We start from the raw sequence: 17,165 nt of genomic DNA on the forward strand, positions 1-17,165 counted from the left end.
GGAGCCAGAACGGCAGCCTTTCATCTCCATCTGGGAGAAAAGCAGCGAAGGTCTGGATGTGGATGGATGACCAGTCCGTCCTCTCTCTTCCCCCCACACACATTTCAACGGCATCCAACAAACACTAGACTGGCACTCGGCTGTGCTCTCCATCCTCCACATCTCGTATATCTGTCTTCATCCATAATACCGTCTCTGTCATCATCTTTTTCGTCTGCCCAGATATTCCCGAGCTTTTCGTCAGTTTTCTTCATGTTCTCTCCCTCTTTGTCTTTCCTTACGTTATATATCACTTGTGAGTTTTCGGGAAAGTGGGGTAGGAGGGCAGTTTAACTACTCCTAGACTTGGACAAGACACCAAGTTCCCTTTTAGTTACTTCATCCTCGCCGCGGTTGCAGGTGCTTCCACTCAAGTTTCCTATTGTCTTGCCGTGCGGTGCGATTGTTAAAACTGTTGTTGTAGCTGAAATGCTACCGGCTCCTCAGGTGGTGGACGGACTGCTGCGGCTGCTGGACTGGACTTAGTATATGTATTCAATTATGTTGATTAGACTTGTCCTTTTGTCCCGAGCTCTGTTTCCAATGTGTTGACAGCCCCTTTGAAGTACGAAGGTGTGACGGGCGAGGAGGAGGAGGCGCTTCAGTACGTGATATTCGATGGCATGTTGGGGAGACGTGATGCATTTAAGTTAAATCCCTTTTGAAAAGCTTGGCCCCGTCCGTCCGCCCGAGATAAGGTCCCGCAACCTGGATCGTTTTTACTCCCCTCAATGAGACATGATCTCAGCGAGGGCCACGGGTTCTTTGCTTTGCAGGCCCCGAAAAAGGCACGCGTCCAGAGTTCAGCCCGCGGTAGTGATACAGTCGATATATGATTGGAGTGACGGTTGATTGCACCTGGACGGCTTCTACGGTACTTGAAGTCATTTTTCCATGCCGCCGAGCCCTAACTAACATCTTGCAAAGCCTTGCTCGCTTTTTTTTTTTCTCTTCTCCCTTCTCCCTTCTCCCCCCCACCCCTCCTCTTCTCAAACGACGGAGTTAGTCAGAGACCGTGACAATGAAATATCATCAGGGAAGATGTTGGAGGGCTCCGTCCCCCTGACCTTTTTAATGTGGAGAAGTGGTTTTGGTCTCGGAGCTCGGTAATAGGAGGCTTGTGGGCTCGGATGGAGCACCAGACTCCCGCTGTTGTGTTCATGGACCGGTCTTATATATTACCTCTCTTCCACGCTCTTCCTTCGGTCTCCCACTGTTACAACCCAGGCTGAAATGGCTGCTGGACCCAAATTATGTTCAAAGATCACAGCGTCTGCTCAGCCAATACATCTTGTAATACTATATGGTTTCACGTCTGGCAGGCGATGCCCGACCGACCAAGTCAAGTGGTCACTCGATCCAGACATCCAGTGCCGTCCCTGCTTTTTTTCCACGCTGCTGCTGCTGCTGCCTGTTGCCTGCTGCCTGCTACTTCAGCAGAAAGACAGTTTTTAAAGGGGGCATATTATGGAAATATCACTTTCTGAAGGCTCTTTAACATATATTTGGGTGTTTGTCTTGCATTCTGGCCCCCAAAATGTGAGAATTGACAAAAAAATCTGTAATTTTCAGGCTCCTTAGGTTGAAATCCATGTGGTTTTACGAACTGTTGTCTGACAATGATGTAATTAGTTTCTGAATTTGCATAATACCACCTACCTGTACCTGTAGAGGGGGCGGGGAAAGCAGTGGTTCATTTGCATTTAAAGGGACAGGCACTGAAATCAGCCGTTCTGAACAGGGCTGTTTTGAGAGGATGAAAAGAGCTGTGATGTTTGATCCTTGGGGGATTTTGACCAAAGCATGTCACAGATATGACTTTAAAGGGATAGTTCAACATTTTTGGCAAATTGGCCCATTGCCATGATCCCTATAGTCTCAGCAGTAGGTTTGTTACCTTTAATTGTCGGTGCAAGCTATTTTTTAGATCAAATACACAATCCAACAACTCCAAAACGCTCTGGTGGACAAGTTGTGACCTGCACATTCACCACGCTATGAGATAATAACAGAACGTTACCAGACAGAGTTGTTTTAGAGGTAAATTCATGCAAAACCGGTGATGTGCGTTGCCTTCAGGGACAGTTTTTCATCAAGCAGTCTCTGAATTTACCTCTAAAACAACTCTGTCTGGTAACGTTCTGTTATTATCTCATAGTGTGGTGAATGTGCAGGTCACAACTTGTCCACCAGAGCGTTGTGGAGTTGTTGGATTGTGTATTTGATGAGTTTGATTGATGAGGGAAACCAAGAAATCCCATTAGCCTCCGTAGCGTAGCTCTGAGCAGCTCACGGCTCTGCTCCGCCGTTCTAAAAACAGCTTGCACCGACAATTAAAGGTAACGAACCTACTGCTATGACTATAGGGATTATGGCAATGGGCCAGTTTGCCAAAATGTTTAACTATCCCTTTAAGACACCTGGGAACTACTTTGATTTGTGGGAAAGGGAGCAGGATGTGTCTCCTTTAAGAAGCGGCCTCGGTGCAGGTCGTCTTCGGGGCAGGACGGGAGCTGCGTGGGGCCGACACACACACACACACACTCTGTCCTTTCCAGTGATGGCTGTGAACACGAGGCCCTAAACACTTCTCCTGTCGTTTGGCACCTGAATCAGGTTAAATCTGTCTTCCCACCCACTGTCTGTCTCGAGTTTCTCCCTTCAGATGAAGCCGTGTTTGCATAAGTGCAGGAATTATCATCACTGTAATTGTTATTTCTTCTTGCCGTTGCGAGCCGTGAGTCGTCGTGACTCCCCAAGTAAAGTCTTTCCACTGTGTTTCTCCTCCTCCTCCTCTTTGTGTTTCGGTGTCATCACTCTTCCTCTGTCCGCACACGCGCTTTAATCACGTTATTTATGTCAACGTGTATCTCAGAAGATACATGTGTCGCTTTTTCCCCATTCCCTCTGTCTTCGTCTTGTTCTGTTAGTGCTCTCTGTCAGTGCAGAATAAGGATATAAATGAAGCTACAAAGTCTGCAGCTGCTCCTCTTGATGCCACCCCTGCCTCCCGTCATTTTTTATCCGCAGTCGGCCTCTTTATCATGTTCACACGACAGCGTTTCCATACCGAGCTCCGAGCTATAAGAAAGCTCCCCACATGTCACGCTGCTCTGTCTCCCAGCGGTCTGGTCTGGTGAGCCTCATGAACATTGTGCTCTCTATATGTTTCCAAAAGATATATGAGGATGGTCAATAACTCATTCAGCACCTGGGAGAAAGTGCAGAGGGGTGAGGAGGAGGGAGGAGGAGGAGGAGGGAAACCCAGCGTTCATTTCCTGCATTCGAACAAGTTCATTTTCACCAGACGTTTGTCTTTCTGTGTGTCGTTCGTTCGGTTAAATGAGGTCCCTGAGCATCGGCGCTGCACAGTTCAAGCTATTTGTCTCCCAGCAGTCTGTGGTGTGTGAGTAAACAGCGCTGCAGCTATATAATGTCATGGCGAGGGTCATATTTTACAAGCGTCCAAAACTCTGTGTTGTTAGATTAGTCCCTGTAATTTCCCCTCATCTCGCTCTGCTCTCCAAAAACCCCCGAGGCCGTTGACCTATGTGACTCGCAACGTGATCCGTATTATCTGTGATGCATTTCATTGTATGGGATTTTTTTTTTTGTGTGTGTGTGTTTTACATAAAAGGGATCTTTTGAAAAACACTGTTATTATCTTTAACCGCGGTGGAGGTGTGGGCGTGAGAGGGGAAGTGCTGCTTGGCAGTTAAAGTGGTCACTTCCCCAGTACGGGAAGCTTCACAGGCCTTCACCGGCCTCGCTCTCTTGATTTCTCTGAAGACTCTTTTTAGTTTAGTTTAGTTTAGTTTCAGTGGCGTGCACAGACTTTTTGAAGGGCAGGGGCACATATAGCGCATCCTCGCCACTGAAGAGGGCACTTTAGCACACGTTTTGGCTCCTAGAGGGCACTTTAGCAAGCATTTTGGCTCCTAGAGGGTACTTTAGCACACGTTTTGCCTCCCAAGAGGGCACATTAGCACACGTTTTGGCTCCTAGAGGGCACTTTAGCACACGTTTTGGCTCCTAGAGGGTACTTTAGCACACATTTTGCCTCCCAAGAGGGCACATTAGCACACGTTTTGGCTCCTAGAGGGCACTTTAGCACACGTTTTGGCTCCTAGAGGGCACTTTAGCACACGTTTTGGCTCCTAGAGGGCACTTTGGCACACGTTTTGGCGCCCAAGAGGGCACTTTAGCACGCGTTTTGGTTCATAGAGGGCACTTTAGCACACGTTTTGGTTCATAGAGGGCACTTTAGCACACGTTTTGGTTCATAGAGGGCACTTTAGCACGCGTTTTGGTTCATAGAGGGCACTTTAGCACGCATCTTGGCTCCTAGAGGGCACTTTAGCACGCATTTTGGTTCCTAAAGCACTGTAGCACGTGTTTTGGCTCCTAGAGAGCACTTAAGCACACGTGTTGGCTCCTAGAGGGCACTTTAGCACGCGTCTTGGCTCCTAGAGGGCACTTTAGCACGCATTTTGGTTCCTAAAGCACTGTAGCACGAGTTTTGGCTCCTAGAGAGCACTTTAGCACATGTTTTGGCTCCTAGAGAGCACTTTAGCACACGTTTTGGCTCCTAGATGGCACTTTAGCACACGTTTTGGCTCATAGAAGGCACTTTAAAACACGTTTTGGCTGCCATGAGGGCACTTTAGCACACGTTTTGTATCACCATGGTGCAACATGGTCTCGATACACTTTACAAAATCAATTACAGACAAAACATAGTACTGAGGAGGACAGAAGAAAGAACAAGCAAAAGAACGCACAAGGAGATAAATAGGAAACTCAAATTTGAGTAAGAAGGTGTTTTCTTAAGTGGAAGTGGATTGTTTGATATGCAGTGGGAGTGGGAGACTATTCCATAAATAGGGTGCACGGTAGGAGAAGGCCCTACAACCAATTGATTCAAGAAGGGGTTCATCCTGCCGTGCAACATGGTGCTGGTCCTCCTCGGGACCTCTGGGCCGGGGCCGGGCCGGGCCGGTCCAGCAGCGGCCACAACAGACCGTAGTAGCTGGTCCACTACGAGACGCTGCCAGGTCCGCTGCACACAGCCGCCGCACGAGAGGGTCCAGAATAGTCTGGCCAAAACAAATCAAATGAATCCAAACCAGACTGCGAGAAACAAGTCGGTCCACCCTTTAGTGGTGAGGAGCTGGCGCGCTCTTGTTTCCTTTCTTCTCCTTCATCATCATCTTCTTCATCTTCTTCATCTTCTTCATCTTCTTCATCTTCTTCTTCTCCTTCTACCCCCTCCCACTCCCCTCTCATTTTGCTCCCACTGTCTGCTGCGCTGGACACGGTTTCTGATGTTACAGATCTATATGTGTCCGTACATCTGGCCGTAGATTTATTTCTCCCTCCACTTTTTATAGTGTCTACACACAGTGAGTTTACCACCACTGTGGTTGTTTTTTGGCTCATTTCCTCTCTCTGTTTCTCTCCCTCTCTCTCCTTCTGCCTCCACTTCTCTTCTTCGCTCGTCCACCCATACAATATTGTATTTAATTCCAGCTTTGCAGACTCCTTGTTTAGCTGCTGGCTCCTGGGCAGCTCTGTCTCTCTGTGTTGTTTTCTGCAGGTCATCGGGTTCATGCTGACACACTGACCCCAGAAAGTCGAGGGCGCAGCGGTGGCAGCTTGTCTTTTATCATCCCCCGGCCCCCCCTTCCCCTCTCCTCCTCTTCACATCATGTTGTTACTTCTGATTAGGGATGTCACGATTATTTGCTTTAATCGCGGTATTAAACGCCACAATTCATTTATCGCAAAGGTTCCTAAATACCGTCACTTTCCAAAAAAGATTATGTCGGTACCATCTCGACAGATGTGCGCCAAAGTAAAGTGGTCCATTTACCTAATGTAACATTGAATCGGTACGAATTTAAAAGTTTGTGTGTCATTTGTAATTAAAAAACAAACAAAAAAAAAACCTGATTAAAATAAACTTAAACATTTGGTATAGATGGCAATTAATTCCCCTGAGGAATGTAATTGGTCCTTTATTAATAGATACTTAAAGGGACAACAAGGAGTTTCTATTTGGTTTTTAAAAAGTCTCACATTAATGTGGATGAATCTACGTTACCACTTGTTAATGGGCCCATTTTCGATAAATATATCGTTTTGTCTCTATCGTTATTTTGTTATTATTAGTGGTGTCGGAAATGCTGGGCGAGCCGACCAGCGTTTCCTTACTTTTGGTTTCGTGGCGAGTCATGAGAATAATGCCGCCGAATCGCCGTTTATGGTCGGAACTACGACGGTATGTGATCTCCTTCCAACCTCTGACTTTAATTCTTGATGAATGAAAACATGAGTCTGTCTTGCACCGGTCAAAGAATTTCACGGTGCACGGAGGCTCGTAAATGTAGTGTGAAAACGCTTCGCTTTTCCAAGACTCCTCGTTGTCCCTTTAATAAATAATTAGCATTGCAATTAGTTAGACTATATTTTATTTTGCACATACATAGTGTTGTGAAATTAATTAATGCATTATAATCGCGATAATCGTAATACCGTGATTATTTCTCTGACAATAATCGTACCAAGAAAATCTATAATCGTGACATCCATAACCCCGACCCCCACCGCCACCCCCCTCCTCCTCCTCCTCTTCGCATCGTGTTGTTACAGTATTTCTGATCAGCTAATGGAGTTGATGCGTTTCCCATAATGTGCCATTGGCGCACACGGCTCGGCCTGTTTAGTTCGTCCCGGCGTGGACGGGGAGGAACTGTTGTCAGAAGGAATAAAGCATTGAATCACGGAGAGTGCAGACAGGAGGGGAGACTTTGCACCTGGGGAGAATAATGCTTCGGGACTCTCACTCTCGTTCCCCTTCATCCCCTCCTACCTGTATCTCAGCACTGCCAATAGTAATGACATTACCATATCTCTCCCCCCTCTCCACCTCCTCCACCACCGCCGCCGCCGCCCTTCCTACACCCCTCACCTCATCCTCTCTTCTGTCTCTTTAAATCTTTTTTTTAATATATTATGTGAGATGTTCTGTTGGGAGCTCCAAGTTGTAAATGATTGAGGGGGCCAGCTGCCCTCAGACATGGCTTGTGTTTGAAGCTCGAAGGTTAGCGGTGATGAGGACCACAGAACCAGGCATCAGATGATGATGATTATATACCAGGGACGGTATCGCAGCACAATCCAGTAACAAAACCACAGTTTTTTTTTTTTTTTTTGCACATGTGTTTGTGCGTAAAGTCTTCCTCTGCTTTGTTATGCTCCTTCTTCCCTTCACCGCAGAGCCTCGGCGGCTGCGGCGGTGAGGTGTGAGGTGTGAACACTGCACAGGGTCCGTGTTGTGAGCTGAAGAACAGGGCAGGTTGTCTTGATACGTCCTGTTGTGCGTCTGGAGTCAAAACCCCCAAATCACCTGCAAATGGGAAGCAGAAGGTTGACGGTGGCCGATGACGCTCCATTTGTCTGAGAAAGCACAACATATGTAGCATTTAAAGGGATAGTTCTACATTTTTGGCAAATGGGCCCATTGCCAGTAGGTTCGTTACCTTTAATTGTTGGTGCAAGGTGTTTTTAGAACAGCAGAGCAGAGCCGTGAGCTGCTCAGAGCTACGCTACGGAGGCTCATGGGATTTCTTGGTTTCCCTCATCAAACTAATCAAATACACAATCCAACAACTCCACAACGCTCTGGTGGACAAGTTGTGACCTGCACATTCACCACGCTATGAGATAATAACACAACGTTACCACACAGAGTTGTTTTAGAGGGAAATGCAGAGACTGTTGATGAAAAACTGTCCCTGAAGGCAACGTGCATCAGCGGTTTTGCATGAATTACCTCTAAAACAACTCTGTCTGGTAACGTTGTGTTATTATCTCATAGCGTGGTGAATGTGCAGGTCACAACTTGTCCACCAGAGCGTTGTGGAGTTGTTGGATTGTGTATTTGATGAGTTTGATGAGGGAAACCAAGAAATCCCATGAGCCTCCGTAGCGTAGCTCTGAGCAGCTCACGGCTCTGCTCCGCCGGTCTAAAAACAGCTTGCACCGACAATTAAAGGTAACAAACCTACTTCTAAGGCCTAGTCCACACGAGCCCGGGTATTTTTGAAACCGTGAACATATGTTCCCGGTTGTATGTCCTGTCCACATGCAACCGTGCTTTTGGAACCCTGAAACCGTGGTTTTTTGAAACCGGAGTCCAGGGTGGGGTTTTCGGCCGGGGTTGGTTTCACCGGGTGCGTGTGGACACTGCAACCGTGATTGTTTTACTCGTTTACGTCATAGCTGCACACGTGCTGATGTAAACACTGCCAGCTGCAGAGGTTGTTTGCAGCGGTTTGCAGGTGAGCTCGCAAAAATGGAGGTGACAAAGTGGATTTTTATCACTTTTTTTAATTTATTTTTTTACATCATCTAAATGCTATTTGTATAGTTTTTCGATGAGAAAAATATAACGAAACGGTCGTCAGGACGATCCTCTTGTCAGCTCCAAACTCACCCTCAATCACAGACCACAGCTGGTTTTCCACACAGCATCATTTACAGTAACAAGTGACGCTACAGATCAGCTGGGCCGCTGCCGGTGTGTTTTTAAAATGACAGAACTACTACAGTAGCGCTGCAGTTTCTTATTCCCCACCTTGTTTGATTGAGAGCTTTTCGGGATGATTTTCATGAATGAACAGGCAATAGCCTATGTCACTGTCAGACTGGGTACGACAGGAGGGGGGGTCGCGCTGCTGTCATGTAGTGATAAAAAAGAGCCTATGCGGAGATGAGGAACGAGCCAAAAGCCGAAAATACGTGACGTCCGCGGTCGATATAAAGTGGATACGTTTCATTCATCCATGTTTTGACAGACAACACAACAGCCAGTGATAAAGAGTTGCGAAGCACCGACAGACAGTCATGTGGCTCAGCAGCCAGGTGACGCACACAGCACAACAACACAGCACACAACAACACACAGCACAAGAGTCAAGACACAGCGCAGCAACATGTGCAGGCTGCTGCAGCAGTGCACGTCAAAGGGACATCGCCGAAAATGAAATAAATAGGCTACATTTTTATTAAATTAATTAATATTTAATTGTTGGACTTGGAGTCTGTGAAATAAAGCTATAATAACACGTAGTTTTGAAATGGTTTTTGCGCATGTTTACATCCATAAAATGACCAAAAATGAACACTATAAGCGGATTTCTTGATAACGAATTATTTAAACAGCATTTGTATAGAAATGATTCCGTCCCAAGCCTTTTGATCCAAGCGGTTTCCACTGTATTTTGATTGGTTAAAACAGCCTTCCACACGTGCATTGCGTCACTTGGTAGCGGATTTCACGGTTGCATGTGTACGGAGTGTTTTTATTACACCACTGGTGTGGACGCGCAGCAAAACTCCGGTTTCAAAAATACCCGGGCTCGTATGGACAAGGCCTAAAACTATAGGGATTATGGCAATGGGCCAATTTGCCAAAATGCTGAACTATCCCTTTAATATCTCACCTTCCAACTGATGAAACCATTGTGTGATGTGTTGTAAATATCCCAGACAGTTAGACAAAGACAAAACAAGTGATGAGCATAATACAAATACAACAAATTATTATTTTTTGTATGTCCATGAATATGCAGAGTCCCATTACAAATAAACTAATACATGAAATGAAAGTGACTGCCCAGCAGCAGCAGCAGCAGCAGCAGCAGCAGTAGTAGTAGTGCATGACATGAGCTGAGTTAGTCAGCCGTTCCTCCGCTGCCAAACATCCCGAGCTGCCAGCAAACACTCGCTCTACAACCCAGCCGGCCGGTCGGCCTGCCTGTCTGCCACGGTTCAGTCAGTCAATCATTCATTCGGCCAACGACGTCAAGCATTGTTTTCAATCAGTCATTCTCAGCTATGAATTACTTCAGTTGTGCTTGTGGTGTTTTCTTTTCTCTCTCTCCTTCCCCCTATTTCTGATGAAAGACGCTCTCAGAGAGGTGGCCAAGCCGCCCCGGTTTGTTTTGACGTTTCGATGGCTCCGCCGTGAACGTGTTTAGAGTTTCTTCACATGATCAGTTTTAGTTCAAAGGGCTCCGAGCGCCGTGCGGTCGGTTGCATTGGAGGGGCTTGAATGTGAATGTGGGGGGCCCCCTTTTTTTTCTGCTGCATTAGTAACGAAGGTCTTTGATGCCTGTAACCCCGGCGACGCCACGCTCCGTATGGGCCCTGACCTTTCAAATATCTCCCGGTTTTTTAGTGGATCGGGGCCCGTGGCGAAGACCAGACCAGAACAGAACAGCAAACAAGTATCTGCTGCTGCTCTCCATCGGTCGAGCTCCAGGAGTGTGTTGTGTTTGGACGCGGCCGCTGCTCTCTCGCTGGTTTTGTGCTCTCTCCCTCTCTGAGTGCTTCACCTCCCCTCTGCCTAATCTTGAAACCATCAGCTCCCCAGTCTGTTTCTCTTTAAATTGAATTTGAAATATTCTTTCCTTTTATAAGCCGGGATTGTAAACCCCCCGGGAAAAAAAAAGGAAAAAAAAAAAAAAAAAGGGCCTTTGCAGATTTCAGCATGTGCAGTGAGTTCTTAGGGGATTCGGATTCAGCCGTGGGCCCGCTGATCCGTGCCCTGTTTCTCTCACTGTCACTGACGAAAAGCTGCGCTCGTGCTGCTACGGCGATGACCTGTAAGAGTCTGCCGTCCTCATGACATCAGTTGTTGCACGGCCAAACCTGTTCACTTCACTTCATCTCACATTTTCTTCTGAATGTGTAAAGATTATTTCAGAATAGCTCTGCGCCAGCCACGCCATATTGAGCTTTATAATATATCATTACATATCAACTGTGAGACACTTTTTACGTCTTTCAAAACCTCTGTTTAGCAAACACCCGTGCGCTTTTTACTCCACAGAAATTGATTGTTTACAGGCAGCAAACAGACGTATGGGTGGAAAACCTCCTCAGGCGTGAGTGCCATCTGTTCGCTTTAAAAAAAAAGAAAATAAAAAAAAAGTAGAGGGTTCATGTTGAACTTTTCAACTAATCAAAAAAGTGGAATTTGCAGTGGCCTGACATGGAGTTGTTGGAGTTGTTTCTGACTGGAAACAGCAGCAGCGTTCCTCAAAACAACAGGAAAAGGGCCGGGACAATAGTGGGAAGTGGAGAGCGAGGGAAATGCTTTATTGCCTCGATGTTTCCTTTTAGCTTCCCAGTGACAAGCAAAATGAGTGGGTTTTTTTTTCTGCTGAAAGTAGCTCGTAGCGCTTTCAGGTGTGTTTACGTTGGAGGAAGAGACACAAAGAAGCAGAGCATCCACAGAAGTATCAGAGTTGATTTGTATGTTTACACGTTTCTTTTTGTCTCTATCTCTTGCATGTGTTTGAGGTTTACAGATTACATATTCCTGCCCGCGTTCAGCCCCTCTCTCTTCTTTTATGTGTCCGTAAACTACACATGTATGCACATCTGTTTCTATGCATGCGTTTCGTGTAAGTCTGTGTCTCTGTGTGTGTGTGTGTGACTTTTGCATGCTTGCATTTATACCTCCCACAGCTATGCTTGCCGACCGACCCCTCTGCTTCCTCTTCTCCCCCCCCTTTCTCCAGGTCTGTACGAGCTGCTGGCGGCGTTGCCCTCCCAGCTGCAGCCCCATGTCAGCCGCCCCGAGGACAACACCTTCCTCCAGGACATGTTTGGAGAGCGGAGCCTCCACTCGCTGGTCAAGGTAAAACTAAAACAGGCTCCTCTTTGTGTTTTTTAAAGAGTGCAACACTTGTGTTTTGTGTTGTGGTTTGTTTTTTTCCTCGGTCGTGCTGTGTAATCCTGCAGTTGCATAAGAGGAAACTCATTCCCATCGTGGGGTTGAAGACACTTCAGCTCTTTGTTGATTGTCTTGTTGACACCACATCTTTGATTATAATTCTTTTCTGTTTTGCAATTGTATCTGTCCACTTCAACAAAAAAGAAAATTACATTTGAGTACAAACAAAGACACACAAATAAACAGCCAATCACCAGTGTTATTGGAGCATGCTGGCTGCTTATTGGCTCGCTGACAGTGATGAGATTTACACCATAGGTATCCAATGACAAGGTATCCTTCCCTCGATATTACCAAACCGTCCATAAAAGTATCAGAATTCATCGCCCAGCGCCAGCTCTTTGCAAATAAACAAGCCGTTTTTTTTATTTTTTATTTCTAGGAGTAGCTCATGTGTTTTATTGAACAACGTCGTAGGATATAATCGTGTATATTTAAAAGCCCGAGGTCTCCTTGGACCTGAAATGAGTCGAATGCCGTCTGTCTTGTCTTGTCTTACCCCACCTTCACAGTCACATCCTTCCTCTCGTGGGACGGCACCGAATCCGAGCCCTCTCTCCCCTTGACCCCCACCCCGATGAGCCGACCTCTGCAGCTCAAATAAAATAAAAAAACACACACTCGCACCTTTGTTCAACGCTGCTTTTATTCAACCTCCTTCTCTCCTTCCCTCCAGTCTTCATTCATACAATGCTAAGTTTATTGTCATTCCAGCAGCCTACCCACCCAGATCCTCTGACACCCCCTCTGCCAGCGTGAATGGGCCTGTGGTTCGGTTACCGCCTGTTAAAAGCAGATAGCTGCAGAGTTTCGGGGGGAAGAAGAAGATGAGCGCACTTGATATCTTTATATGCGAGCAGACAGACGAGGGTAATGAATGTAGCACATTCTGTCTGTCTGCCTCAACCTCATCTTCACTGGGGAGTCTCTGCAACCTGCAGCCAATCCCCCTCTCGGTGTCCCGGTCTTTGCTGTAAATCAGCTTGTTTTTCAGTCACTATTCAAACCAGTGAAGCCATGAAACAATTGTTACGGCTATATTTTACAGTGTCCTTTTGTAAATGGCCTTGTGCACGGTTTCCCCAGCGCTGGCATGATATATTTCCCCCCTTAGGTGGTCTCCGTTTCTTTCTGGCCAAAGAATAATTATGTCACAGAGACCACTGGGAGAGAAAAATCGACATAATTTTCATTCCCTACCCTTTTAGCGAAAAATCTTTTCTTTGTACGCATGTTTGTTCAGGATCCAGGGTTGTAACGCACCAATGTGAGCGTGTAAAAAAGCGGCTGAATTATGGCATACCTCAGACGCTGAAGTAAAACCCCTGATGTCGGGACTTGAGGAAACCAGAAGGGTTTCATTTGATGCCTGGATTGTTATGGATGGCCAAAGAATAAGGCATCTCGAACATGGGATAATGATGGGCAGGGCCTGCAGCATGTTCAGCCGCTCATTCTCGCCGGCCCCAAAGTAAACACACCGCATAGTGTGGGGTTCAGATTGAATGATGCTAATGAAGGTGGCATTATATTTCTTTGATATTTAGCCAGACGCAAGGGTGGAGCTCCCAGACTTCACCTACTGTAGCTCCGTCTAACCACCCCCTGATTATACCTTGATAATCTTTCAGGAGGAACTCAAAGGGGGCGAGAGTGTAAGTTCACGCTAAAGAGCTGCGACCTTTACAGCCCCATTTACCTGCAGCGAAGAAAAGATTACTCCAACAATCTCCCCTCAGATTGTCAGTGAAGTAGTTGAGGACCGCAAAGGAAGCCAAGCATGAACTCATCAGTCTTTATAATTTGTACGGCCTCTAAAAAAACTCTGCAAAGACGCAATAACATCAGGCTTTTGTAGGTAGGCAATGGGAAAGGGAACGAATGGCATTAGATTGAAGATCAATATCAATTTTATGGAGCTCAGTGTAGAGATGTGCATGCCAATGGCAAAAAGGTCAAGGTCACGTTTATTTATATAGCAACTTTTAAACAACCTAGGTTGAGCAAGGTGCTTTACAGAAAATAAATAGCAATAAAATACTAGGATACTTTTCAAAAATTCTTTCTTTTAAAATGTAGCTGGTGCAGTTTATATTCAGGTGCGTTCAATAGTCTGAAAATTACGGTAAATACAAATTGGAAAAATCGGTATAGAGTGCATAGCGACAAAATTATACATTCAGCACTCAAAAACACCCCAGGACTAAGTTTTATCTCACACAGGTCTGAAAGCCAGGAAGAAAAATGTGTTTTAGTCTCCGCAACCACTGCAAAAGCTCGATGGCCTCTGGTTTTAATCCTGCTTTTGGGCACATCCGGGTTTAATTCATTTGCAGACCTCAGAGCTCTAATTGGTCTGTGAACATGTATGAGTTCAGCTAGACTGTTAAACATTTTCAAAACAAACATCAGGATCTTAAAATCAATTCTGAACCGGACGAGAAGCCACAGGTGGGGGTGGATCTTGGATGTACAGTAGTTTTCTCGATCCTACTTGGATCTTACTCTTATTTAACTTATTAAAAGTTGACAATTACTACATCTAAGACATGTCTAGAGGTGAAATCAACTCCCTGAACGTTGTTATGAAATGAGAATACCACTTTGTTCATGAGCCAGCTCCACATTGGGGCCAACGCCGGTGCAGTTCAGGAGGAAGTGCGGCTGCAACAGTTGAGATCCTGGGCTAATGTGGCCCCAATTCACTGTTGCTACTGTAGCAGAATAAAATAAACTAGAAAATTTCCTCTCGGGAAATTTTGAATGGGCCACGGGAGCTACTGCGGGTTGTGCCATCTCTGTCAACATGGGAATCAAACCCACGATCTTAAGGTCAAGACAGAGCTGATCAGACAGACACATGATCATCTTTCTATAAGCACTGATATGGAGGAGCTGTAACCACATTAGGTTAACTGTGTGTGTGTGTGTGTGTGTGTGTGTGTGTGTGTGTGTGTGTGTGTGTGTGTGTGTGTGACTGTAATCACATGAAGCTGGCTCTAGAGTCTGTGTGTGTGTGTGTGACTGACTTGTCACATAGTTAGTTAGTAGCTGCATCCTGTGTCAGTCTGATTTAGCTGTGTCTGTGTTTATAAACATTTAAACGAGCGCCAGGTGGATTGTTTATGAAGTTAACGAGCTCTGGCCTGAGGATCAAAGAGGTTACCACGGCGATAGGGGCCCCCGCAGGCTGAGACAGACAGAAACGTGGAGAAAAACAGCCATTTTCTGCCTCTAAACCGGCCTCACAATTAGGCCTAGCATGAGAAAACGGTAACTCCTATCAGAACAAAACACAGATCAACGTTGCTCTAAGGACTTACTGAAAATTTCGGTACGATTTGGTGTTTCTACAGTAAATATTTTGGCGACGCTGGCAGTTTTAAAACATCAGGCCGTTCTGCTCCTCTCAGAAAATATTTGTATTGGACTCAATGAGGAGCAGGGACAGACGTGGCCGCACTCAGAGGCTGATTCTGTCAATTCTGTAAGTCTCTCTGATATTTTGAGCACATGACATGAGAGATAACAAGTTTGTCTTACAAATTCTGAAAAAATTATGTCTGTAGAGTGTAAATTGTGGCCGTGGTGGCAATTTATCCAGAAAAAATACAGAATGTTTCTTCACTCTCTCCCACTCTAACCGATGATGTCACGCACTCTGACACGAACATTCCATGCAATACACACCCATTATAAACTCATAATTTCTCCAAAAATGATCATGGTCATTGATCAGGGATTGATCAAAAACTATATGACCTATCAAAACGTGGAGTAATACGACAATACACAAGACTTGTGTCTACTGTTTAAAGTTTAAATGGAGTCTCTAGGTGAAAGTATGCCTGAGCAGTAGACGTTTGTTAAACTCCAATGATTGGTCTTTTTCGCTCTTTTTTTTTCGCCCGTCCCATTGACTTACATGCAAATTTTTTGCGCAGTTTTTCGCGACTATGTCGCGAAAAATTCGTAAACTGTTGAGAAAAGTAATAGCACCCCGATCCCGATCAAACCGCACGTTTTGATATATAATTTGTCCTGCAACTCTTCGAGTTGCAGGACTAGTAGCGAATCGAAAATCGTCCGGAAGTGGAAAAATAACTAGATAAAGTATCATTTCCTGATGGAAATGCGTGTGACTGCTGAAAGCAGCTGAACGCTGTTGCAGAATTAGCAAATAGTGCAAGCAGTGATCACCATACAAATGGTTGCCCAAGGTAGGTATCAAACCCACAACCTCATGATCAGCAGACTTTCACTCTGCCTCTAGGCCAGTGTATACACAGTTGCAGAGACTGTTGTCTGTTGATGAACTGCACTCTGTCTCACTCTGAAGTTAACTAGCCCAAAGCTGTAGTTCCAGTGCAAATCAATCTTAGTGCAGTGGTATAAACAAGAAACATGTTAACATAAACCAAGATTGAAAGAGGTAAAGAGAATAGGTGGGGGCGCATATGCATTATCAAGTTTGATCTTGTGACCAGACCAAGTGGTATTGGTTAAAGGTCAAAGTGGCGGACACTAACAAGACTGCTCAGGTGGGTCTTGAACCTGTGACCTTGAGATTGGTTGGCAGGAACCTTATCCACTAGGCCATTCCAACACTTCCAATGAAGTAGAGGTTGAGACTTTGATGAATGTGAGATTTTTCAATGATGCTTAAAGTCTCACTCCCCCGACCCTTTTCGGCCATTTTAAAACCAGCTCATTAGCCATGCACATTAGCAATTCACCTCTGGGGGGTGGGCGGAGACTGCACTGTTTTGCACCCGCCCAGCCACCTCCTCGCACCCCACCCCCCGGTTGCTGACAGCTGGACATTGTATAATTACAGATTCAGCGCATTTAGTGTAAAACTCTCCACTGGGATTTGATCCCAGACTGGAGCATAGTCCTTGCTCACAGTGCAAGCTGCTCTACCAGGTGAGCTATACCTATTATACCTTGACAGCTACACCGAGCTGCCAAGCCTTTCAACTCTGAGCCAGATGAAGAACTTTTGTGACAGACTGTATATTGTAAAATAGCCAATCTGTTAAAAAAAATGGAAGACCAGAAAAATTTCTGCATCTGTTCCTGCACCACATGATTACACGCACCCGGTCCCTTGTCATAGAGGCACCACTCAAGGAGCCTGGGAAAGTAGATAATCTCACAATTCAGATGATGTTTACAGCTCGTCTCTATCATAAACAGTTCAGATGTTATAATGTCTTGTTGATGTTTTGCAAAACAAGTAATCATATCATGGTCACACAATGAATACTTGAAGTTTCTATTCAGCATAAACACAATTCTGAGTTGAGGACACCCCTAG

At 45.6% G+C, this 17,165-nt stretch overlaps 1 protein-coding gene across 5 annotated transcripts in view; it reads left to right on the forward strand.

Moving 5' to 3' along the window:
• Positions 1–17,165, forward strand: part of mpp7a (MAGUK p55 scaffold protein 7a) — a 172,232-nt gene that overhangs the window by 43,628 nt on the left and 111,439 nt on the right. For all 5 annotated transcript variants that reach the window (XM_085764042.1, XM_085764043.1, XM_085764044.1 and 2 more), the window contains exon 3: positions 11,631–11,749. In XM_085764042.1, the coding sequence (XP_085620168.1) occupies positions 11,631–11,749 (119 nt within the window). The remainder of the gene's footprint in view (positions 1–11,630; positions 11,750–17,165) is intronic.

This window comes from Trachurus japonicus, chromosome 20 (genome assembly GCF_045865225.1).
Source record: "Trachurus japonicus isolate A0001 chromosome 20, Traja_1.0".
NCBI lineage: Eukaryota > Metazoa > Chordata > Actinopteri > Carangiformes > Carangidae > Trachurus > Trachurus japonicus.